This window comes from Clytia hemisphaerica, unplaced genomic scaffold, assembly GCF_902728285.1.
Source record: "Clytia hemisphaerica strain Z4C2 unplaced genomic scaffold, Clytia hemisphaerica genome assembly, whole genome shotgun sequence".
In the NCBI taxonomy this organism is placed as follows: domain Eukaryota; kingdom Metazoa; phylum Cnidaria; class Hydrozoa; order Leptothecata; family Clytiidae; genus Clytia; species Clytia hemisphaerica.
This window is the reverse complement of record NW_027104543.1, coordinates 977,039-1,002,940: the sequence shown is the minus strand read 5'-3', so window position 1 is coordinate 1,002,940 and position 25,902 is coordinate 977,039. Positions and strand designations below refer to the sequence as shown.

Genomic DNA, 25,902 nt, shown 5'->3' with positions numbered 1-25,902 from the left:
AGGTTCCAATGTAAATGGTGCCATAATTAAATCAAACACCAGTCAAGAACAATCAAGCATTTCTATTCGAATCGGCTGTTTGTCTGAAATCAAATCAAAATTTGACAAAGTTGGTTTGTTTCTCTACCAGTCTTTGGTTTCAGAGATACATATTTAGATTTTGGGACGTTCGATCAACGGCAGATTCTAGGGTACCATTTTAAAGCGGCATTTTTCACAGTCTTATCTACCAGTCTGAGAAAAACTTCCGTGGCTTCAAGCAAAATCATTCAAGATCATTTGACAAAATCAACGTTTTGGAGATGGGAATTATGTAGCAATTTTTCGCTTTGGATAGAAGTTTAAGAAGTTCACTTTTCAGGCGACATTTAAAGTTTTTCTGTTATGACATTTCTTAATATCGGTACTAATATAGAACCGCCTATTTCGAGAGGTCTTTCGAGTATTTAGCTGCAATGACGTTGGTCACGTTTTTTGTATAATTATCTCCAAGTTATGTTGCAGTCAGCAAAAATAACCTAACATATTATTGTTTTTTATTAGAATATCTAGATTTTATCCGACCGTAAGTGTTAGATAAACCCTAACGTCTATTTCAGATTTGCCCAGGTGATATAGATTACAGGACGAACAAAAAACGGAGAAAAACTCAAATACTTTCCGGTAACCGATAATTGCAATATGTGGGAATATGGTTAAAAAATCTCGAAATTCAATATGGCCAAAATGCGGGCTCTATAATTTTTAACACTACCAAATTTGTTTTTTATAAACAAGAGTTTCAAAACTTTGTTGAAACGACAAACATACGAATTAGCATGGTTATCAAAACAATAGCAGATATCTATTCCTGTCTTTACTTTCGAGCTTCGGTGGTTACCATCACACCAATAGTAGATTCTTGCGGTGTACCTGCGGATAGGAAAGAAGGGGGGCACTTGATTAAAAAACGACCGTGTGTGCGGCCCAAAATTAGGCAAAATTAGGCAAAACTTGAGTAAATTTGGGCGAAAATTAACCCTTGTTGCATTTTCTTGAAAAGTTTTTTGACCATTTATAGGCAAAATATGGTCAGATTTTCCAAATTAAATTTTACACCCTTAGAGTGCACTTTTTCTCATCTTTGCTCATTTCGACCCTTACAGTGTACTTTAGGAAGCTTGGAAAAAAGACCCTTGGGCCAGTAAGTCGTTTACCTTGACGGACCCCCCCGGGAGGAGTCCTATTTTTTGTCATACTCGTCCGAATTCATTAAAAAAAACCCTCCATCGCAGATCCCAAAACTTCCACTATCATTTGCACAAATGATCTAAAATTAAAACGCATCACTTGGCTTTATAATCACTGTAGGTGAGACAGAGGTGAACTTTACTTTTCAATTCGATAAATAAATGATCACAAGAGAAAGACTCTACGGTGGAGAAAGAGGGAAAACTCGATAACCTAAATTCATCTGGTCCCCGGTCGTGGTCGCTGGTCGTGGTCGCCATTTCTGGTCGATGTTTAGAAAACTCCCTATAAAGTGATTCTTTTTACTGTAAAACAGGTGTTAGTATAATAGTAAGGTGTATTTCTCGGGACACGCGACGACAATTTGTGTTTAGAGACATTTTAAGATAGGGGTAAGCAATAAGATTATACGAATATCTTTGAGGCAAAAAGACTGTAAGCGCAAAAATAATAAAAACTGATGATTTTACACCCCTGTGTCACTGACCCGCTTGGACCCTTAGCTCCTGGAAAAAGATACCCTATTCTATCCCCGGTGGAAATTTCAGGCCCATTGGTAGATTGACTTTGATTTCATCTCCACTTAAAATTCAATGGAAAAAATTGCACTCAAAGACATTCTCCATTATAATTTTTGGGCTGGGAACAATGAATTACTATCCCATTCGGATTTCAGTAGAAATTTTCATCCCCACTGAGGTAAAAAGTTCAACCGGGGCTGTGAGACAGGAGTGTGATTTTGAAAGGAAGCAAAAATAATAATCCCTTAATGGACACTGGTTACTTCACAAATTTTTATCATTACATTATCAAGATTGGCGGGGGTACTGTTTCTAATTGTCTCACCCAGAGTTCATTTCAGAGTTCGGATGAACATTAAATGGCTTAGACGTGATGATATAACGTCAATCAAATAACATCTGAAAGTTTGAAGTCAGTTACTTTTGCTTTCGTTTTCAGGCAAAAGATAACGCAGTTTTAAATAATAACTTGTTTTGGTTGAACGACCATGTCAGATCATCACATGCACACCATATCCCTTTAGAGCAGAGATGTACCAATTACTGCACCCCTTCTCACAGACCAATTGGGAAAATTGGCCAAAATATCTTCTCCAGTGGAAAATTATAGTCTAATTTTTGTCCCCGCTGAAAATAAACAGATAAGTAAGTCCTCATTGCAAAGTGAGAAGTAGATGTCTTACCGCTTGTCAAAATTTAAAGATCATGCCGGTTATAAACCTTGAAATTTTAAGGGGGTTTCACGGCCGTAAATGGAAGAAGCCTTTTGAAATACTTTGTTTCGCCTAATGAGTTTTATGAGGTAAATTGAAGCTTGAAGATTGAAAATTAAGATTTTTTTAAAAGAATTTTGAAGATTTAATTTTTGAAATTTTATGAAATGAGGTTCAGCCTATGCTTAGCCAATAATCGAAATATCGAATAAAACATAAAATAATAAACGTTCAAAGGGGTGATTGTTGGGTTTTCTTTCGCACATTTGCACAGCACAGAAAATTAAATTTCTTTTAAATCTTCTTGGTCAATTCAGAGAAGGGCCCCCAGAGAAGTTTGCAATTCTAGTGTTACCAATAGACCCAAGCAATCGCTTGATGACGTGATCCCCAATGATGATGCGTGATTGAGCCAAAGTTTGGGGCGCCTTTCTAGTCATTTTGGCTTTTTTCACTGAAAATGAGTGATGGTAGAACTAGATAATACTACGAGGAAATCCTGATCGTATAAGGTTTTGCCTAAAACTTAGCATTATGTCGGCTGTCATATTTTCTTGTGTAGTTTATTTGTAGAGCGTGTGTTTTGAGATTTGTTTTGTAAAATGATCTCCCGCTTATATCCAAGTTTGAAAAATCAATCTGACTGTAATTTATAGTAAAGCTAGTGTACGATGTTGTGCGATAGAAAAAAAACACTCAAGTTTCAGTTATTTTGTGGGTAGGCCTAAACTAAACGTTTTGGTTTGCTGGTGATTATCTTGCAGAAAGTTTTACTGTCTATTTCAAAGTATACAGTCAAATTGGTTTCAACGGTGTTACAGAATAGTTTTTAACTGAATTTGAACAGCTTGGAATCTCAATATGCTATAATTGTTAAAAAGAGGCGGCCTGAGTGTAAATTTCGTTTACTATTTTTCATTGAGACGTTGTAGGACTTCAACAACTGTCCCTTTCGCGTAACTTTGTAATTTTAGTATGAAAGGTCACCAAGTTCACTAATCAACTTCGATCCATCTTTTCAACAAGTGATAATCTACCCGTCTATACAGAGGATTTGCTTCTTAGCTATCATAATTAAATTATGTTAGAAGCTATAGCAAGAAGTTGTCTCTTCTAGTTATACCCTCCTTGTTAAACCTTTAGAATATCCCTGTTTTATGTTTCATCGATAATTCCACTCGATAATATCCTTTCAACAAGAATCATGAAAAAATTATTAAACCATAGATTCGCAAGCTCATAACAAGGATAACTTTTTAACTTAGAACATAATTTCTGAAAGGAATTTAAGATTCATTAAAAATAAATAATACTCAATCTGAGGTATCCTTTAGTATCCCTCGTCTCGTGTATACAGCTTGACTTGTTTCGTGACTTAATGTTGAAATAACTCGGTTATGTTAACTATTTAGCTATTTGATTGCATAAATAAAGCGTTCCGACTTCCAGCTTAGCTCCGTCCATTCATTTGTTTATCTTTAGTCATGAAAAACAATAAAATACTGATTTTAAAAACACACGATTTTTTTATTGCATTTACTATGGTCATATTATTATATCCTAACACGTTCTATTATTCTAATCAATTTGGTCACAGTAGAGTCAATTTAATGCAAAGACGTCTCCTGCTTTAGAGACAATAAAAGTCTTTTGATTCATAAACCACAAGGAAGGCATCTGACATGCACTTAGGGCCGATGAAGGGGAGACCTTTATAAAACAGTCTCTGAATTTAAACCATTGATTTGCTATTTTCATCAGGGGAGTGGAAAAAAATTGCTGAAGTATTGATTTTTCATTCATAAACTCATAAACTCAGTTAAGGTTAAGCATTGGAGTTAAGCCATTAGAGTTGAGTTAAAAGTGTAACTTTGAAAGCTGTTAAGAAAAGGGTGTGTTTTCTTGATCCCTAGGAGTAATCGATGAATAATATTAAAAAGGTCTTTCGTTTATAGGGGGTTGCACAGTATACAACAGCGAGGTTTGATCTGGCTACAAAATGGTGAAGCAAAATATGAATAGGTCATTCTGTTGGCCAAGAAATCGAGAGAAGAACACTTCGACGAGCAGTGCTGAACAATCGGAAGATCTCTTAGGTATGTATTTGAGTTGTCGAGTCTACTTTGAAATTTTTATACCAAGTATCCAATGTGCCAGAAATAAGTCACCCTCTTTGATTTGATATTGTAGGCAGTAGAAAAGATATTTTTCAAAGATTGTTTCGAAATCATTCAGAGGAAAGCCTAACTTAAAATTTGGTGTATTACTTTTAATTTTACTTCATTGGTTCAAAAGTTATGTTCAAAAACCTAAAAATGTCAAAAAAGGCGAAAAACGAGAGGGCACACCCTGTATGTAGCAGATACCATTAGCGTAGACAGGGGTGTCGCAAAATTTGTATAGGAGAGCAGATTTTTATGAAACGGTAATTATGTTTTTATAATATGAATAGATCATTACTGTGACATATGTATCTGCCTTCCTACACAAATTTATGACAGCCCTATCTACACTACTGGATACCAACCTAAGGTCTTACTCTCAAAGAAAGGCTACTATTCGAATCTTTCTATAATTGGAACTGAAGTGTGTTCCTTAAGCTAGGAATTGGCAAAGAATACTTCCTGTAATTCAAAGAAAATTCTTGAACACTTGAAGGTCGAATTAGAGAGAGCCATCTGTAACTATAGATGAAACTGGTTTGTAATAACGAACGAAATATGCAATGAATAGTCTGCCACAGAGCATCTTTTTTGTATTAGTTGACCACTATTTAAGCCGGCTGATTTTTCTGAAAGCTACGGAAAAGTTTCGAGGATTTTGATATTATGAAACGGTACAAAATCAGCGGGATTTACAATACATCGTTTACAGACGATCTTCCATGAAAATATGATGCCAATGAGACTCTTTTAAAATTGGTGCTTATTGCAAGCCCTAACAGAACTGAAAATGACCTTTAAAAGACTCAAGTCAATTTCTACTATTTTGGCATTTGTGTTTTATCAAAATTCAGTTTTTGGCATTGGTTTTTATTTTTCAAATCAAACTTGTCAGAGCTAGTCTGAAATGAATCTGCACTTGGGTAACTTTAAGTAGGTGTGTATTTAAAACGTGAAAATAATTAAAATTTACTGTGCGATGAGAAAGGTCGTTTAGTATTCAAGTGTTAAACTCTACGACCGATATGGTAAGGATTTCAGGTAAGGCAAATTGCTTTTACAACATATTTATCTGCAAAGTCTTTAGATGGTAGAACTCAAATTAAAAGAAAGAGACTTTGATTTATTGTTTATAACTTTTAAGCTTCATGCCGCCCGTATGGACGTCAATCATCAGCTAAAAAAATGATAGAAAGATGGTAGAATTCTAACCTCGCCATTCCTCCATGGAGAATTCTTAAACCTTAAGCTTAGCGACAAGGCTTTGCAGTCGAGAAATAAAATAGATCCTTCAAGTCTTGCAACCTTAACTGATTGCACCTTCAAAGAAACCTTGTGTTGGCGTAACTTAAAATTCTTCAAAATTTAAGCATATCCATTATGTATAGCGGGCGGTATCGTGAAATAATTTCATCATCTATGAGGTTAAATGTTTAGAGAAACAACCTTTTGATTAGTAAATAAAATAGGTATTATGTTCATTCACTCGTGAGATTGTCGATGACCATATGGTCTAAGCCACCATCAACACAAACCAGTGGATCGCGGTTCGCGTCCCCACTCCTTACCATTTCCTTTGCAGTTTATATAGTATGTAATACCGAGCCATCTGGCCGTGGAATCCACAAAAACAATCAAAAGAATGTCTAAGAATCAAAGATAACCTGTACATCCAGGTGGATACTGTACATACCCAGCTGGCACACAACGTTGTTTAAACGTTCATCTAACGTTATATGGATGTTGTGAACGTTAGACAAACGTTGAAACGACGTTGTGTGCAAGCTGGGTACTTACATAAGACCTCACATCAACAATCAGGGGGGGGGGGTCGGGATCGAGAGGCAGGCCCCGAAACCTTGCATATTCTCTCCTGGTTACCCATGATGTCTGTATCCTGCATATGGAACAGATTTGCTGGTTGCAGCTACAAAGGTATGTTGATTATAATCTTTGGGATATCCATGTAAAATATCAACTATCTTATTCTATTTCTAACAGATATGAAGACTCGAATCGAAGTATTTTCACCTGAAGATGAACAAGATGGGAAAGACGGAGGACGAACATTTTTATGTGGCTTTCACCATTGGACACCTCAATTCTTACAATGGTTCGCTAACATACACTGGTTTTTACCGTTCATCTCCATATTCTGTTTACTGCAAGGTAAAATCAATTATATATCTTGCAATTTCTTCGGAAAGGTGACGTCACTGGGAGACCGAATCCCGTACTCTTTTCGCTCTATTATCAAAAAGTCTAACCAAGGTGCTCAACACATCGAACAAAACTCGGCAAGGTTTAATCTAATACGGGCTTTACTATACCTTTCATAGCTTGTGTTCAACCCCCGTGTAATCAATGTTATTTTCTGTCAATACAATACGTTCCTTACTTTGTTTTCGTGTTTACATTTCATGTAACAAATCATTAGGTGAAAGTATGAAACTTTTTGGAAAAGTTATTTATCTTAACTTTTTTGGACATTATTTTCACCAGGAATGACAGTAAACGGGTTCATTGGAGCCTCAATCCCTCACATCGAAAGAGAATTTGGACTGACCAGTACACAATCTGGTATTCTTTTGGCTTCCAATGATTTGACTGCAATTTTGTTTGTACTTTTCGTGAGTTACTATGGAGAGCGTGGTCACAAACCGACATGGTTGGGAATTGGTAGCATCGTGACAGGTATGTACCATTTAAAAACCATATAGGGGGGTAGACAAGTTAAAAAGAGTTAGTGAAAATGTGTGGATACCCCCTGGAAAGTGGAAAAATTTGTAAACATAGCCTTGGAAAGATTCTTTATCATACCTTAAAAGTAAGGGTGGACGAACTGAAATCAGTCTTTTACCCACTTGAAATTTTAGAATAACTTTTTATCCCCTTGGAAAATTGAAAAAACACCTCCTGTAAACTTTTCTCAGATTACCCTCTGGAAATGTTCGTCTACCCCCTGTATGGATTACATAATCATCTCATCAAGCACATGATGCTGTTGTTGAAAGGTTTTTTTGTTTACCATACATAGATGGGTTAGCATTGTGTGCCAGCTTCAATAGTACTATATAGTTAAACAAAGGCTTGTTTATGTCTCAGTTCGGGCAACCGACTGGCTCAGATAAGAACCCTTTAGCCTTCCATCACCTAAAAAGTCATGCCACTGATCGTCGGCAGAAAAAGGCTCGATAAAAAAGGTGATAAATTTTATTTTTCAACTCTCAAATCATATTTTTTTTATCTTCAATCAAGGACTGGGTGCATTCATTTTCTCAATCCCCAAATTCATGAAAGGCGCATATAACCCCACAATGTCTCCACATGGAGTCAATTACATGAAACATGACACGTGCGCAGGAAATGCAACAACTGCATTTATGGAACTCGGAAATATGGCTGACTGTGATAGTGCCCCATCGTCCAACGGATATTTAGCGATATTCTGTGTTGCCAACATGCTGATGGGTATTGGTGCAACTCCACTCAACACTCTTGGTGCAGCTTATCTTGATGAAAATGTTTCCCCGAAAAATTCCCCGATTTATATCGGGATTTGGTATGGGATGTTGATCTTGGGACCATCTATTGGATTAGGATCAGCTGGCGCGTTTTTGAAACAATACACAAATGCTGACGGCGTAAGTTGTATTGTTTTGAAGATTGAATCATTAAGTTATAAAAGACATTATAATCATCAATATTCAAGACGAGTGACCCTGAATGGCAATGGATTCTTATAATTTTCACAAAATCTTCTAAAATTTCGCCCAAAAAATACTTACCAGTGACTGGTTTCTCGATATTTTGTTTTAGTACCTTACATGACCGATGGGTCTTAAAAAAGAATCTTGTCTAGCTGCATATCTTATTTTTGCCAAAGTATCTTCCCCATGTGTTCAATATTCTCTACGCAATCACGAAATGCATCAATAGGCAGCATCGACAAGAGGAAGATGGTTATAAGTATAGTATAGTCCTTTAGGCAATAATTTAAACAGCTATGAAGAACCTTTGATACGAATGCAATTATTCTTTTTTTTTTATAGGCACCACCACCAGGTATCACCTTCATGCACCCACTATGGGTTGGTCGATGGTGGTATCCCTTCGCAACTCTAAGCTGGATCTTGGTCTTTAATGGCTTCATTCTAATGTTGTTCCCAAAGAAAATGCCAGGCGCACCACGCATACGTCAAAAAGCAATCCAAAATGGTGACATCCCACAGGAATCATCCGAATTGGAAGAAATCCGGAAAAACGGATTTTTGGGATTCTTGAAATCCACCTTGATTTTAATGAAGAATAAATATTTGATGGTTGTATTAGTGGCTACCAGTGCAGAGTTGTTTATTGTGACCGGGTTGACGCCTTTCTTTCCAAAGTTTTTGAATTCGAGATTTGGTGCAGACCCAGTGAAAGCTGTTGTGATGCTTGGTACTATATTGATCACCGGCTCTGTCGGTAAGTTTGCATGCATGTTTTCTTCACTAAAAAGTGTGATGCACTTTTCAAACAATAATTTTATCATTTGGAGGGGAAAAAATACTCATTCAAAATAGTCCCAAATTAGTTGGTCCGAAAATTTCCCACAAGCTGAGTGAAATTATATATGTCCTTGATATTAATTTTCTTTGTAGTTTAGCAAAAGATACTTGATGCGCTTAATTCTAGAGGACTCTAAAGGACTTCTAAAGGACTTTATCTGAAAATTTAACTAATCCTCGCAAATCCGAGCCCAAGGTAATTTATTAAAGAGAGATTAAATTTTCCTGCACACATTACAAGACTCGGCAGGACTCTATCTCGTCCAAAAGACGTCTCCGCCGAGGAAATAAGTAACATTTCTTCCTTTCATTCCATTTAAAAACTACGCTGAGCTGTTTATCATCCCACACTTGCAAAGTCAATAAATTCTTTAGATTTGCACGGGGTTCTGAAGCTTTGAACAAAAGAATTCACGATACAGTGAGGTCTCTTTAGCTAGAAGAAGTCTCCTTAACTCGAACAAGTTTAAGGTCCTTTTCAGCCGTTCAGTTAGAAATGCCTTGCAAACCTTAATCAATAGCTCGAAATCTCCTTAACTCGAACAAACTTTGTATTCCCCGTGACGCGAGTGTTCGAGTTATAGAGACTCTACTGTGTCTTCAGTACCATTAGTATTTAGCCCCGTCACTTTTCCCAAACTGAATAAAATATACAACCAGGTCACTGAAACAGGGGCATTGCTATAATTGTTTTAACATTCTTTGTTTTTCAGTCGGATTGGTGGTAGGTTCTATGATCATGCGAAGTTTCAATATTAAGAGCTCAGTCAAAAAAGCAACTATCATTTCTATTGTACTAGCGATCATTAATATTGGTGTCAGTTTCTCACATGATATCCCTGGATGTGATAATATCAATCTTGAGCGAGGGTGAGTCGATATGTCTTTCTATTTATATTGTAAGTCTTTCACCTGGAATTTTAGAAATCCCTTCTAGTCCCGCAAACACCTTTATTTGGGGGAGGACAGTCAGGCAAATTGACCGACGGCTATAAGCGGTGGTCAAGGGTATGTTTTTCAAAAAGGCAGAAATGTACTGGAAGGTTGGTAAACCCACTGACCTTGGGACCTGTATACATTTTTTTATATCGAAAAGCCTCTCACAGGCGAAAAACCATAAAGAGTCAATTGAGTCTTTGACAATGCCCCAACTCACAGACTCTCACACAGGGTCATAAATTCTCGTAATTTGGACGAAAGTCTCAAAATTTTGTCTGAAAATAAGAAAAATAGGCTCCGACAGTGTCGTTTATTTCAGTCTCTAACAGGGTCCATTTTAGTCGAGTCGAACCTAGTATCATTTGTAACTATGCGAGTGGTAACCAGCTTTTATTTTTCCTTTCAGAGCTTTAACTCTCAACAATTCAGTTTGCAATAATAATTGTGGATGTTTAAAAGAACACTACAATCCAGTGTGTGCAAATGGGATCACTTATCTTTCACCTTGTGTGGCTGGTTGTACTAATAAAATGAATATGACGGTAAGGTTTTAAATCCATTATCTTTTAAATAAATTTATCCCATATATGAAACTGTTTGGAAATTTTGAACATTATCTAGACGGTCCTGGAACAATGCTTGTGGACAGTTGACTTGCGTTATTCCATATGCGTAGTGAGATACCCTGCAAAATTTATGAATGAGAGCGGTTTTTACGACACTGTAATTATTGTCTTTGTTTTATCAAAAGATAATGAATATGTCATAAGCGTCTGCACTCCCTCATAAATTTTGTAGGGTAATCTCGCTACACCTATGTATTTACCGAATCTCATAGCATTTTCCTTAAATTGTTGAACCAACCTTTTTCATTAATTTTGATGAATCAAGCCAGGGTTCCCAGTATCTAACATGTTTCGTTGTGCCAAAAAATAGCCAGAGTAGCTGCACCATAGATATGAAAGAGAAAGACCAACACTCAACGATCTCCCAATAAGAAAAATTTGAATGACTGATGGCGATTTAGCCTAGAATTGGCCCCAATTGGAATAGAAATCGCTTCGAATAACTGAAATTTCGAATAACCGAGAGTGTTTTTGCCTGAGTTGTGTAAGCAGATCCAAGGGGAACACCATCCCACTTCGAATAACCAAAATATTTGAATAATTTGAATAAGTGTAGGTTCGAATAATTGGGAGTCTACTGTAGACTGGTACCAAAAATCCTCTCTCGGAACAGCCCTGGAAGAATCAGAAAACACTTGTCTGTCTATATATACCAAATCAATTCCAGGAACTAATTTTCGCGGGAACTAATTTTCGCGGTCGAAAAAAAAAATCCTAAAAATTGCATTTCGCGGGTTTTAATTTTCGCGGTTTTTTCCATTCTGGAATTTTGGCGGGTTTTAACTTTCGCGGTTTTGCCCTTTTTTGGACAAATTTCTTTCATTTTCCTAGGGATTTTTCAAATTTTTCGATAAAATTGGAAAAAATTGTATTTCGCAGGAATTAATTTTCGCGGTTTTCAACTCTCAAAATTTTTCGCGGGATCAAATTTTCGCGATTTTGACGAAAAACCGCGAAAACGCTAAAATTAAAACCCGCGAAAATTAGTTCCAATAAGGTAGGAGTTTCCACCATTATAACTATACTATTGGAATGAAAGAAGCTAATTTTGATAAAATACAAAACTGTATGAGAAAATTCGTCTTGTGCTGAAAAGCTAAATTTCTTTAAATAAATAATATATTATTATATATATTTTCAGGGTTTTTCTGGTTGTTCGTGTATTGAAGCCAAAGGAGGACCACAAGCGATCAATAATCAAATTCTTGGAAGCGTTCGGCCTGGGAAGTGTGACCAGGACTGTAAAAATCTCATTGTTTTTGTTATATTTATTGGTGTCCTGGTCATGTCATCTTTGATTGGTGTGACACCGAAAAACATGATCACTTTAAGGTAAGTGAAACTAAGTAATAAAGACTATTAAAAATCAAGTTTAATTTAATTTTCAAGTAAAATTTTTCTTGCTTTCTTGGCAAATTTCAAACGATTGAACTTAGCATGGTAGGTCAATATCTTTTCCCCTATTTCACAAAACTAGCATGAGTGAAAGATTAATCGTTCTAGTCCAATCACACAGCCGAGTGCTCATTTTTGAGTCCATAAGTTGACCAGTCATGGTTTCCCTACTACCCCGGATAAAGATGCTCTCAAGCTCATAAAAAAGATTGGGACTTGAAAATTCTCAAAAATCGCTTTTTTATGAATATATCGACCAATTAAAATGTCACATAAGACCTTTCGATCACTCAATTTTTGGGCCATGTTGTATATGTAGGGACAGCCAGGCTACTGGCCTGTTGTTTGCAAAATTTCTTGAGCTATTTCTCGATTTAAAGCTAATTAATACTATAATCTTATTTTCATACCAACTATCTTTTTTCAGGTCAGTTCCAGCCAATCAGCGTTCATTCGCCATGGGTTTACATTTTCTTATTGTTCGATTGTTGGGTATGTTACCAGGACCGATCGTAGTTGGAAAGATATACGATCGCTCGTGTATGGTGTGGAAGCATGATATGTGCGGACGCCGTGCATTCTGTGCTGAATATGAACTGGTTAGCCTTTCAAGTCAAATCAGAAATGTCGCCTTGATCGGATTCGGTAAGATTCTGCTGTTTTATAAGGTTATTGACAACACCAGAATTGGGTCTAACCATAAGTCATTATTAAAAATACCCCGGTCTGGACGGCTTTTGTTTATTTCTATTGTTAACAGTTAGAGTTTTGTTTTGCATACTTTTTGATCATGTGACAAGAAAATGAACCAATCTCAAGAATCAACAAGCTAGATGCTGAATGGACCTACCTGATGATGAAAGTTTGATAGTAATGCAAGGAGAAAAATGAAAAAGAATCAGTCAGAAAACATAGCGTTTAGCGAAAATGCATAACGCAAGAAATTCATCATTGATTGATGGTAGTGGGAGAGGGAAGGGTTGTAGGGAAAAACTAAATAGAAAGTTCTGGTCGCAATATTCAGTTTTATTGACAATTGAATCATGCTTGATGGTGAGCATTGTTATCAATGATGTTTTTGTGTGAAAAAACATAGAAATATAAGGAAAAAATCCAATGAAAATCTGCAAAAACGGCGATTTCCGGAATTTTCAACCGGAAAAATTTTTTTCTCAAAAATCAAACTCGGCCATGTTTTGAGCATTGCAAATACGCATCTTTCTGCAAAAAATCAGAAAAAACTAAAAATAAAAATTCGAGAAAATGTCAAAAAACCGGTTTTTCCGGCATATTTCCGGCATTTTCGGCCGGAAAAAAATGTTTTTCGAAAGTCGGGCTCCTTCACATTTTAGGTATTGTCATATTGCGTCAGTATAAAGTACAGCTCGAGAAATTCAAGAAATGCTGTCTTTCCGGCGAAAATAGGTTATTCCGGCGACTTTTAAAATAGTTCCGGCTTCAAAAATCAATTTTATTGAAAATTGAAACATGCTTGATGGTGGGCATTGCTATTAATAATGTTTTTGAATGAAAAAACAACCAATTATAAGGAAAAATCCAATGAAAATCTAGAAAAACGGTGATTTCCGGCATATTTCCGGCAAATTTTTTTCTCAAAAATCGGACTCGGCCATGTTTTGGACATTGTTAATATGCATCTTTGAGCAAGAAATCAGAAAAAACTAATGATAAAATCTCGAGAAAATGCCAAAAAACCAGTTTTTCCGGCATATTTCCGGCATTTTCGGCCGGAAATGATTTTTTTTCGAAAATCGGGCTCCGTCACATTTTGGCCATTGCCATTTTGCATCTTTGTGCAAAAAATCAGAAAAAACTAATGAGCCAATCTCGAGAAAAGCTGGTAACAGACGAACGGACGGACGGACGGACGAACAGAGGTTAATTCATAGGACCTCCACCGGGGCACCCGGAGGCAGGTCCAAAAATGCTAGTTAACGTGATCAAAAAGTATGCAAATCGTAATTTGCCTTTTATCTACAACAAATAAAAATTGACAATAAAGCTAAATGCTAAAATAATACATTACCAGACCAGGGTTTTTTATAATGATTATGGTTTAACAAGTAGAGCTCAAAGTGCCTGTTCAAATCTTAATTACGAATCGATTCGAATGTTCTCCATCTAGTAACGATTTTGAGTTATTTTCGCGAAGGAGTGTATAAAAATCTTGTCTCAAAAGTATGTGAGCACTTAAGTTGTTGACTATATCCAAGCACACTAATGATATATTAAATCCATTGGAAAGATATTTCCGAGAAGAAAATCTAAAAGATTAGACAATGAAGAATAAAAATGAGCAAAATATAGATTTTTCCGACTGGTTCAAAAGTCATGACATCAAATCTTTAAGAATATTTATTAAGCGTTCTGGTTTCAAATCTGTGTTCAGATTTTTGTTATCTTGGTTTGATAAAAGGTTAGAGTCCTTTAAAGTAGGGCTAAAACTGTCAGATATTAATTGCCAAAAAATAGACTAATCACACGTAATTTATTGTTGTTAAATTTCCATTTAATAGTGATCAACTTGGTGCTATTCGTTGTTGCGTATTGGTTATATAAAGACCCATCAAATGACGAAAATTATGCACCGGCTCTCATCTGCAATGATGGTGCAAAACATAATGGCGACCTCGTTGAAGATGGTAACCATAACAACGGTAATATCACTGTCAAAAATCACCAACAGCCGAATAGTAGTGTACAAATGAGTGATATAAAAGGGGCAGATATGTAAATTTGTGAATCCAGAAAAAAAGATATTAATTAAGGATGAAGAAGCCAACAATGCTGACACGCAAGACTTAAACGTTTCTTCAAGCCATGATCTAACGTTACATGAACATTAAAACGACTCTGTTTCAATACCGTTGGTGGGAAAAAGTTGAATATTGAACCCACACTATTTTTACACATACTTTTGATTTTGTGCCACCGCAGAAAGAATGTGAATTTCGTGTTGAATAACTAAAGTGGTATGGTTTGGGTTTGAACTTCGGGACCAAAAGTAAAGGCTATAATGAAAGACGTTTTTTTTTCATTAATAAAAATATATTGATATTGTATATAGAATATTTTTTTCGAATTATATTTTCTTAATTTTTTTTACATCAAAATTTAGAGTTGAAGGATACTGTATTGTCATAAAGAACATTCTTATTATTGTTTTGCTTCTCCTTTCTCCAAACAATCAATGCTTTTCAACAATGAACTTGCTAATCTACAGCTACAATATATATTGGCACTTTTGGGTATTTTAATGTTTTTCAGAATTTAAAGATCGGGCGAGAATTGCACTTTCAGTACTTCCACTTTGTTTCATTGCATTTTTCGATTTGGGAGGGGTTAAGTGGCTTCCAGGCTATATTCTTAGTCTTATTGGAACATCTTTGAGCTTTTAGATCCTGAGATCCTAAGGTGCTGAGTCTTATGTCTAATTTTAAAACTTTACTTTCAAACCGTACTTTGAAGCACTTAAAAATCACTTGCGGTTTTCAAATTTGAGGGAATTCCCCTTTTGAGCCAAATATTACGGTTTGGTGTAATTCCGAATAGATGGCTATTGTTTTGACGTTACAAGTTTTCCAAACGGGTTTATTTGGCATTAAGTACCGACCGATTCAAACTCCATATCGAGAACCAAAAACCAAGTGAAAAGCTTCCTTTTTCATGTGTCAAATTTTAATTGGCTAACTCTCAAACATTGATGACGTTATTGACAGGAATGGCTAATGAAGCGATAGTGACGTCATTATTACACAGAATAAACCTCTAAAATAGTATTAAGAGATTTTCACATGGTTATATTGTAACATGAGTTAAGAACTCTCAAATTTCAACCATAACAACGTAGAGTTTACTTAAAAGCTGAGAACCTTACATTGACCCAATGGAGTAATAAAGCGTGCATTACTAATTCTCTATGACGTCATACAATAGAAAAGTGACGTCATTAAGGCAAATTTGATACAACTGACTGGTTAATCTTCTAATTATTGACTTTTCTCTACAACTTGTGAGTTTTTTAAATTGGCCAAAGAAATTAAAACTATGCTAAGATTATCACCATCATTATAATATCGTCTGGAATATTTTAGGTTAGTTAGTTAGTTGTCCCCATAAAGTTAAGAATCATCATCATTTTTAAGTTTGGTTTTTAATAGGGCGTTACAGTCCTGTCAACTGCATTTGCCCATTGTGGATTTTATTGTCATAAGACAGGTTAGTTTCTGTATCTAGCTCACTGAACAAGTTGTCCCCACAAATTTAAGAATATCCATGATGAAATGGAAAAAACGCCATTTGATTCTTATAAAAAAGGCATGAAAAGTACCTACTTTCAAAGCCAAGTTAGTAAGCGGAATGACTGTGACTCAAATTAGTCATCATACTACACATTGCACTATATAAATTGTGATCTACTCCAATCTACTTCGACCTATTTTCTGTTTTCTAAGATTATCTATCTAAAATATGAAAGTCTAATTATTTTCAAGTCTTCGCCCTTAATATACCCCTGGAAATGTTGAGGTCATTGTTTTTTAATGATATTCAAGTCAATCGCATCCCCTATGCTGACGGTGACAAAGCAAAATTAACAAAATAGGTAATTTTTTATGTTTCGCTTAAAGGGATTATCAGATGATTTTTGATATTTGGCTTAGAGATACATTTTATGGTCCAGAGAGACACTTCTAAATCTTTTGACCCAATTTTTTTCCAAAGCTGAGATATTTGACTTTGAAATCTCTTAAAATGTGTCTTTTTACAGTATTTACGTTGAATTTCTATTATTTTCAAGTGAAAATTTGAAAAATTTAAAATCGAATATATACTCAGCTTTGGAAAATAATTGGGTCAAAAACTTTGGAGGTGTTCCTTAGGCCTATAAAAGGTATCTCTAAGCCAAATATCAAAAATCATCTTACAATCAATTCAAGCAATTGATGTTAGACACGTTAAATGATCTTCTAAGTGAATATTTCATTCTAGTCAACAACTGATGAACGTTGCCTAATATGACTGGACAACAAAGACTAAAATTGTCAATTGGGCTCTTCCAGAAAAAAATCGTTCATGGGGGGTGGAGAATATATTATTTTGTCTTTGATCTACCCCTGGACATTTCGATTTTTCACCCCCTGGACACGTGTTTCACCCCTGGACAAGCATCAAATTGACCCCCTGGACACAAATATTTACCCCTGGACATCAGATTCACCCCATGGACATGGCAGTTTTTCAGGGTTTTTTCAATACCCCTGGACAATATATCCTCCCCCCATGAATGTTTTTTTTTCTGGAAGAGCCCATTCAAGCTTATGTATTTGGAAGCAAATTACCGAAAATTAGGAAAATTAGGTGAATGTGCTGAAAAATAATGGGAAATACACGTTTTTTTATAAGAGCAAAGTATATAAGAACATAAGGCTTCGATGGCCAAAATGTTGAGAACAAGTTAAGAACATAAAAATCAAAATTTTGGATGTTCTTATTAAAAAAGTGTAGGTACATTTTCCAATAAACAGTAAAAGCACACTCTGTTTTACACTCAAATTTAAAGCATAATGGTATATAGTAGGTGTGAAATTGTTTGTAGGGGCGTTGTAATCCTTTTGACTACCTTTTCCCAACGCATAATGGTATGATTGAGACTTAATCTGTGATCTTCCTTGCTCTGATGCAAGCTGTCTTGTTAAAATTTGAATTTTACTAAGAATCGATAAAAAAAAGGCTAAAACTTGAAGATATTATTCAAGTTGTTCATTTGACTTGTGAATTCTATACCAGAAGAATTTCAGCTTAAAGGTATGCTCAGCATGATAGTTGTAAGGACTTGTAATTATAAAAAGAATTAGTGTAGTCAAATTGATATCTAGAAGTTCTGCAAATAGAAATGAAATTGAAAAGCTAGGTTAACTTGCTTAAGTATCTAGGGTAATGGTTCGATCTCCATATTATTGATATTGTGGACCAAAAAAAGGTGGGGTCAGGAGGTCCTGCACACCACACTATCCTCCATTGGGCAATAGCTCAAAGAAGATTGGACCAAATAAACTTGTTTTCATAATTTAAGGGAGAATATTTGTGAATGTATCTTGAACTTGAAAACACGTTTTTCTCTTCCAATAAGTTTAATTCAAACTAAGCTGTTAATGAAAACAATTAAAACAATTACAGGGTTCCCAGCACTTAAGAGAAATATTTTTCCCTGACTTTTTCCAAAAAAAGGCCCTTTTCCATGACTTTTAGATTGACCAAGGTGCCTTTTTCCCTGACCAGAGCAGAATATTGGGTCTTTTTCCCTGACCGTTCACCCCAACGGTATTTTGAAAAACACCATATTGAGATAAAAAAATAAAACTTAACAAAATTTCAATACATATATTTTTTAAAAAGTGAGTCTACTAAAACTCCACTAAAACCAGGATACAAAAGGGGTACCGTCGTATGTATGTAAAGATGAACGTGCTATCATTTGAATGAAAACTTTCCTCTTTCCTCTTTCTAAAAAGATTTTCTTCAAAATTTGGCTTCTATCTAAAATCGAACTCTTAGAGTGCAGTGAATTTCCATGAAAAATCATACCCTTACAGTGCACTTTTTCAAAGGGCAAAAATTTTTGCAATTTTCCAAGAAAATGTGAAATTTTTCCTCCAAAATTGACCAATTTTGTGCCAATTTTACCAAAAAATTGGCCTTTAATCACAATTTCCTACCCTTACAGTCCAGTTCAGTGCAGTTTTGTAATTTCCTACCCTTCCTGAACTATGAAAAACCTACCCTTAAGGGCCGAACGTCTGGTAGGTCATTTACCTTGAGTGCCCCCCCCCCGGATCATTTTTCTACCACTAAAACGAAATAAAAGAAACTAATGAAGAGATAAGTAAAACAAAACTGTCAGAACTGTGGAATAAATAAATATCACAGAGCTTACAATACACCAATACTTACTGGCTGATAAAATACCTGCAAAAATGAAAGATGAAAAGGATAATATCATTTCAATTATCATTTGTAATTTGGAGTTGACTGATTTTGGAATTCCCTGACTTTCCCTGACTATTCCAAAAAAAGTTCCCTGACTTTTCCCTGACTTTCACTACTTTTTCTAAATTTTCCCTGACTTTTCCAGGTTTTCCCTGACTTTTTCCAAAAAAGCTACTTTTTCCAGGTTTTCCAGGTTTTCCCTGACCGCTGGGAACCCTGAATTAAGGGAGGAAAACCACTCCCAAAAGCTCATCATTAGGGTGTAAGAAAACCCTCGAAACCATGTAAGCCACTATATGAAAACAATTTGTAACAAAAACATGAAAATCTACTAAGATTATACAATATCATTGTTGAGATCAAGTTTCAATACTTGAAGCTTTAAACTACGTCATCGAAGTACTAACTGACTGTGGTAGAACCTCTCCGATGAAGGGCACTTATCCAATACGTAATCTCTCCACCACGCGTCGTGGAGTGCAAATATCCTATAAAAGCAACTCAAGAATAACAGTTGCAAGAGATATAGATGGAAAAGTAAAAAAGCAGTCTTCAAAAAAAGAATTATTTTGTGTTTTCAGATAATATATAGGTCAAGATTTGAGCAGATAGGTCAGGCATTGTAAGTTATATTGCGAAATATTATTTTTTCAATAAAATTCTTGTCTGTGTACCGTTTCGTCAGAGATGCCGTTGAACTCGAGTTTGCATTTGATGTCTATGAAAATTGAACATAGGCTAGCGAGGAATCAATCTGGCAAGCGTTAGATGGATATTAAGACAAGGTTGTGTGCCAGCTGGAGCAGTTGTAGATTTGAGAAAGTGGTTGTATTCTGATTCTGTGGTTTTTCTTCTTGTAAAATGTTGGTTGTGTGCCAAATTGTGATAGAGAGTTACAAATTGCTCAATACAAATAAAGAGAGCTTTCTTCAATTTAAGTCATAGTAAATTAATTTTTAAATTTTGATTTTTGAATAATCTTTGAAGTGTACAGTACAGTAGAGAATTCCATGAATAATGAAAAGTTATCTTCGCACAATTCTCGGACACATGTAATATCGGTGTCGGTTGCGGTGGCAAAATGCGGTGTTCTTTAATTTTTGACCTTTCTCAATTTTTTTTCAATACACCTTCATATATTAATATCTGGGTTCGGCTGTCCCTGTTTTGCAACAATCTGAGTCTCATAATATTGTTAAGTCACTGACGGTTGTTGAAATTAAACGTCAAAAATTTAGGAATAAGACTAAGAGGCGGAGCTAAACCAGTAATTAGTGAAATATTAATATAATTTTAGTGTAATATAAAAAAGCCTGGGTTTGTTTGTCCTTGTTTTGCAAGATTTTGAGTCTCGTAAAAATTAAACGTCGAAGATTGAGGAAGTTATACTAAGAGGCGGAGCTAAACCAGTAATTAGCGAAATATTAACATCATAATTAACATAATTTTCTATAATATAAAAAAGCCATCCCCCCCCTAATGACTTATACCCAATATATATGTGAATTTCATCAACCCTTCACTTCCTTATATCTCTCTCACACACAGAGAGTAATTGAGAGTATTTTGAATTGTATCAATTGCACGTATTCATAAATATTTTCATTTTTCGACTTTCCGTTCATTTATTTTTAATGAAGTAATCATAGAGTTGGGTTGTAATTTTTGGTTCATATTCGATTCCTTGAATTTTCTTAAATATTCAGTATGAGATAAAAGTAGGAAACAAGAATAGTTTTCAACAGAAACCAACTGCTCAACTGAATGAAAAGTATTTTCTTAGGGAGGAAGTTTTGTTACAGTTTGATCTCGTCTCTCGTCTTCGCGACCGACCGTGAAATAAATTTGGAGGGGTGGCAGCAAGTGCTATTGTTTTTGAGTAAACCTGTAATTGAGGGTTATTGTGGGATTTGTACTAGTAATGACATGGTTCGGAGGCTGATTTGGGATTAACAATACACCCCCTTCTCACAGGCCCGGTGGGATTTTATCAGTCAGTGGGGGTAAAAATAACGGACCAAAACTCGATGGGGATTGATATTACCATGTTTTTTATTGCTGGGGATTTGAATTACATTGTTTTCTAGCCAGAAAATTCAGTGGGGATGGGGGATATTTTGCAGTGAGAATTTGTTTATCTGATTATTTTCAACAGGGACAAAAATCAGAGTATAATTTTCCACTAGGGACAATATTTTTGGCCAATTTTTCCAGTGGAAAGGGTTCCCAGTGGGTCTGTGAGAAGGGGGTACAACAATCCCAAGATTCATTGAAAATATTTTGAAAAAGCCCAAACTTAGTGATGTCTGGTTTAAATGTTTTCAATGAAACGATGGGTTATGTATCCCAAAATCACCCGAAAAAAGCAATGCTATTCTTCGTTGATTATTATGACTTAAAAACAAAAATTAACCGGCATATCACTCATCTTCAAAAATTACCTTCTAGGAAGAAAAAAAAGCAACAAATTATTACAAAAATGAAGTTGGTTACCTGCTTGATACTTTTATCTTCGTTGGCACAGTTAACGGACGGTCTTTCATGTTTTTGTCAAATGGTAACATGTCCACCGGCGCCCACGGATTGTCCAGGTCAGTTGTATTCCTCTGTTTGTCCAACATTCCCAAATCCTTGAAAGATATGAAAAATCACGTACAATGAACATACGCTTGGTTTCAAAAGAATCAGTAAAGTTTTGACATGCCTCAACTTGTTGTCATTTTCCAGTCTGAACTGTAAATATTGTTTCTTATTCATGATATGCACCATTGCAATGCATTCTTACATTACATCACGGACTCAATAGCTGATTGGTTGTAAGTGACGTAAAATCAGTCAATACGTCACTTTCAACCAATCAGCTGCTGAGTTCGTGGAAGACATTGCAATGGTGCATATCATGAATACAACAAAATTCATTTTTGAGACGAATAATTCTTTTGCAAAATCTGCTGGAGCCTAGGATGGCACCATACTCTCATGAAAAAAATCAGAAAAAATTAATGATCCATTTTTCAAGTCCAAAAAATCCTTATTTAGTCGTTTTCAGCTGAAAATTTAGCAAAGCATAATTTTTTTCGGTCGTATTTGAGGGTTTCTAGTTATGTACTTTCGTGCGAAAAATCAAGAAATCTCAAAAAAAGCTTATGAATGACGAAAAACTAACTAATAAACATGACTAAATTTATAGGACCTTCAGGTAGGTCCAAAATAATAGGACCTTCAGGTAGGTCCAAAATATCGTCACAATTAATACTAAGGTAGGCGGGTGTACTCAGACATACGGGTACCCAATGGGCACAAACATCTTTTGGACGTCTAATGTACGTTTCTAGGACGTCCATAGGTCTTAAAGCCGTCCATCGAATGTCCATAAGACGTTGCGTGACCATGGGGTAGTTTGAGTATTTGATGGGATGGATGGAGCCTCTTTTGAAAGAATCATAGCAACGTCAAGAGAGACAGTGGTCATAACATAAACAAACGCAGAGGTATGGCGAAACCACAGCAATGCTACTGGTTAATTGTCTAACGTCCAGAAGACGTTTTTTGTACGCACACAAATGACCGAATGACAGATTATACCGGAATTTCAGAAATTTCTTCTGATTGACAACCATCATAGACAAATAAACCAGACATGAACTTATGTTAGACTTAAGAAACATAAATTGAAGGCTCTTCTAGAAAAAAATTTGTACCACTCTTTGGGATATGGCGAAGCAACGAACACCTTGAATCTCTTTACTGACATAAAGTCCTCATCTAAATCGATACTAAGCCCAATGTACATGGTCTCTTATAAAAATGCACGACTTGCCTCATGGGAATCTCTAGCATAAGGCGCTTCAATACACCTTTTCGACCGTAGCCGCCAATTGCCGCGCGGGCATTTTTTTGTCCGTTTTACCACCCTAAAACCGTCCCAGTCTTTTTTCACACCTATAGGCAATAGAAAAAGGTGTCAAAAAAGTATTGGATCGAGTTTAGGGGAAAAAATGCCCGCGCGGCAATTGGCGGCTACGGTCGAAAAAGTGTATTCTTTGATATACGTTTTTATCTCGGTGGAAATTTGACGATTTTCCGATTTTCAGAGCAAAAAAAACGAGTAAAAATTCCAAGGATTATGACAATTTAAAAGACTTCCATTATAACTGATAAGGTCAGTTTCCTCTGTACTTTAAGGGACTAAAAATATATATTAAATTACAACTTTGATATTTTTTCCTTAGTTGGTTTAACCATGGATGTTTGTGGATGCTGTGAGGTTTGTGCTAGAGATATTTATCAAACATGCGATGGAATATGGGGTTCGGAGGGAACATGCGGTGAAAATCTTTACTGCGATAAAGAAGAACATAGAGGAGCTGAAATGTTTGGAGCTATTGGTATTTGTAAACCTGACAGTAAGTCGCTTTTATTATTATTTTTTTATCCCAAACTCGTACCCAGTGCCTTAGAATGTATTTTGATCGCTCTGATGAAGTTAAGTTCAACACCGAGTTTTGACGAGAATTAAGGGTTAATTTAGAAGAAATTAATGAAGAAGCTTAGTTTTTGAAAGGGACTAAAAAAACTTTTTTTATTTTTGTGAGAAATATTTTTCGAACCCATTCACTTTTGCAGCTGATTGGCTGACTAGTATAAAGTTTATTGGCTTCAAAATTGATAAGTCACACATTATGGAGCACTAGTGATTTTGGTCAATACAGAGAGCTAAACAACACCATTAACAAGATAAACAACCATACTTTTCCGTGGAGCCAGAAACAATCTTAAGTTGTTTACTTTTGACAAAGTTATCTTTGACTAATTTCTGGATATCTGTCTTAAATGACAGGTTATTTTCCTTTTCTTGTGTAATATCCAATATAACAAAGCGTCAATTGAAAATTAGACCTTATTGTTCTTATCGGGTTTGTAGGGGTTCGAAATACCGTTTTTCCCGCTTTATCCCGGAGTCCCGGACATTAAAAAAACAAAAAGGATAATTACCATCAACGTTTGATTTTTTTAAATCTCGTAATACCGTACTAAAAATGGGCCACTCCCGTCACACCGTAAAAGTACTACCCCCTCCATATATGAGTATGATCTATCGCTGAGCTAGAAAATGGACTTGCTGTTACTCGATCATCTTTTTTTACCAGACCCGACTTTAATGGACATTTCCGCTGTCATTTTCTGCCCTTGTTTGAGGGCTTATTCTTAACTACAGTTGACGATCTCTAATTCGACGTTCTACTATTCGATACGCTCCGTTTTTCGATAATATTGAAAGTCACAGTCAACAAGAAACTCTTATAAGCGACGCCTTACCTTATTCGATGAAAATCCGGGGGTGGGTATGCTTATACAAAACAGGTGACGGGTATAAGCGAGCCATAAGGTACCCTTTTTCATACCTCAAAAGTCAATCAAAGGGGTACATATTCATAGGCTAGTCTCTCAAAAGTTTTCCAAAATCACTAAAATCGAAAATTTCCCTCTCAAATAAAGGGATCGATTTTTAATTTTTGGCTCGGACATACTCGTCACCTTGCAAACCCAGTACCCCCTGGATAAAAATCCAAATTCCCCTTGAACATTCGAATTAGAGAGCGTCGACTGTATGTTTATTTTTTTTAAATTGGAAATTTTGGTGACTGTGGTAACCATTTTAAATAAAGCAAAGCAAATCTTGAAACAATGTGTTTTCTGAGAATGCATACTTACTTAAATTTTATATCCTTTACCTTTCCCGAAACCTATTTGTTATGGCCTTTGTAAACGTTTTTCTTTTATATTTTAAAAAGAACATTCTTGGATTTTAAAAAGTTTTGAAACTTTCAGATGTTCTTAACTTTTTGAATTTTAAGCCTAAAAATGCTCTTATTTTCACCATATCGTGGGCAATTTGGCCGCTTTCCAAAGAAATCGGGTGTTTTAGTGTCCACGAAGTCTTAAAATATTCTTAACTTACTATTCTTAATACTTTGGCAACCGAAACCTTGTGTTCTTATATAGTTTGTTCTTATATAACAAATCGTGTACTGGACTTCATTTATAAACCTATAGTTCTACTTTCAGATACTGTTCCAATCAAGCCAAACAAAGAACAACTTGAAAAGATGAATCCATCAGATTACCAACCCAATGATATTTTTCCCGGACATTTACCATGAAAAAATTAATCCTCGAACATGGACAGGTGTGCTTATTGTAATGTTGTTAAATTTTGCATTGTATATTTATTATTTTTAAAGAATTGATACTTATTTTTTGTTTTGTTTTCTTTTTTTTAAGTAATACACATCTTTAAAAATGATTATTTGGTTAAAATTGACTTAAAACCTGAATTTTTATCCAATCCTTATATCCAAGTCTGTCATATTTAAAGACATCACTCTTAGATGCGAAACAAACACCTCCACTTGTCACATATGCCGCGTGAAAACAAGAAACGCAATAGATTTAATCCTTAAGGGTTCCTTTTCAAAGCTTCCAAAAGTGCACTGTAAGGGGCGAAATGAGCAAAGATGAGAAAAATGGCACACTAAGGTTGCAAAATTTGTAAAATTTGCCTTAAATGGTCAAAAATGTTCAAAAAAGCGCACCATAAGGGTCGATTCTCGCCTAATTTACTCAAATTTGGCCACATTTTCTCTGCACTGCCAGGGCCTGATTTTGGGCCGCAGGTATGGTCGTTTTTTGAATTAAGTTCCCCCGGGCTCTCTAGCCCTTCAGAATTTGAACTATGGCCTCGCGCTATCATATTA

At 35.6% G+C, this 25,902-nt stretch overlaps 3 protein-coding genes across 4 annotated transcripts in view; 2 read left to right on the top strand and 1 right to left on the bottom strand.

The window, feature by feature from the left end:
- The first annotated feature begins 4,402 nt into the window (after positions 1–4,402).
- Positions 4,403–15,382, top strand: LOC136822595 (solute carrier organic anion transporter family member 4C1-like). Its single transcript, XM_067078856.1, has 10 exons — positions 4,403–4,560; positions 6,628–6,795; positions 7,129–7,320; positions 7,885–8,270; positions 8,679–9,093; positions 9,890–10,046; positions 10,522–10,657; positions 11,883–12,073; positions 12,564–12,781; positions 14,674–15,382. Exons 1-10 carry the CDS (start codon positions 4,464–4,466, stop codon positions 14,889–14,891), a joined length of 2,178 nt encoding a protein of 725 aa, XP_066934957.1. The 5' UTR covers positions 4,403–4,463; the 3' UTR covers positions 14,892–15,382.
- Positions 15,383–21,623: 6,241 nt separating this feature from the next.
- On the top strand, positions 21,624–25,451 carry LOC136822649 (venom protein 302-like). 2 transcript variants are annotated; one of them, XM_067078920.1, is made up of 3 exons: positions 21,624–21,735; positions 23,377–23,550; positions 25,214–25,451. In XM_067078920.1, exons 1-3 carry the CDS (start codon positions 21,624–21,626, stop codon positions 25,306–25,308), a joined length of 381 nt encoding a protein of 126 aa, XP_066935021.1. In that variant the 3' UTR covers positions 25,309–25,451. The 2 variants fall into 2 exon arrangements, with proteins under 2 accessions (XP_066935021.1, XP_066935020.1); XM_067078919.1 differs by having other exon boundaries at positions 25,202–25,451.
- LOC136822648 (choline/ethanolamine kinase-like) overlaps positions 21,706–25,902 on the bottom strand; it is a 43,689-nt gene continuing 39,492 nt past the window's right edge. The window contains exon 12 of the mRNA XM_067078918.1: positions 21,706–21,774. The gene's annotated coding sequence lies outside the window, so the exon portion shown is untranslated. The remainder of the gene's footprint in view (positions 21,775–25,902) is intronic.

Coding starts and splice junctions, on each gene's coding strand:
- LOC136822595 (XM_067078856.1), top strand. CDS start 4,464: ATGGTGAAGCAAAATATGAATAGGTCATTCTGTTGGCCAAGAAATCGA. Junction 4,561..6,627: donor ACAATCGGAAGATCTCTTAG/GTATGTATTTGA, acceptor TATTTCTAACAG/ATATGAAGACTCGAATCGAA. Junction 12,782..14,673: donor TGTCGCCTTGATCGGATTCG/GTAAGATTCTGC, acceptor TCCATTTAATAG/TGATCAACTTGGTGCTATTC.
- LOC136822649 (XM_067078919.1), top strand. CDS start 21,624: ATGAAGTTGGTTACCTGCTTGATACTTTTATCTTCGTTGGCACAGTTA. Junction 21,736..23,376: donor GGCGCCCACGGATTGTCCAG/GTCAGTTGTATT, acceptor TTTTTTCCTTAG/TTGGTTTAACCATGGATGTT. Junction 23,551..25,201: donor TGGTATTTGTAAACCTGACA/GTAAGTCGCTTT, acceptor ATAAACCTATAG/TTCTACTTTCAGATACTGTT.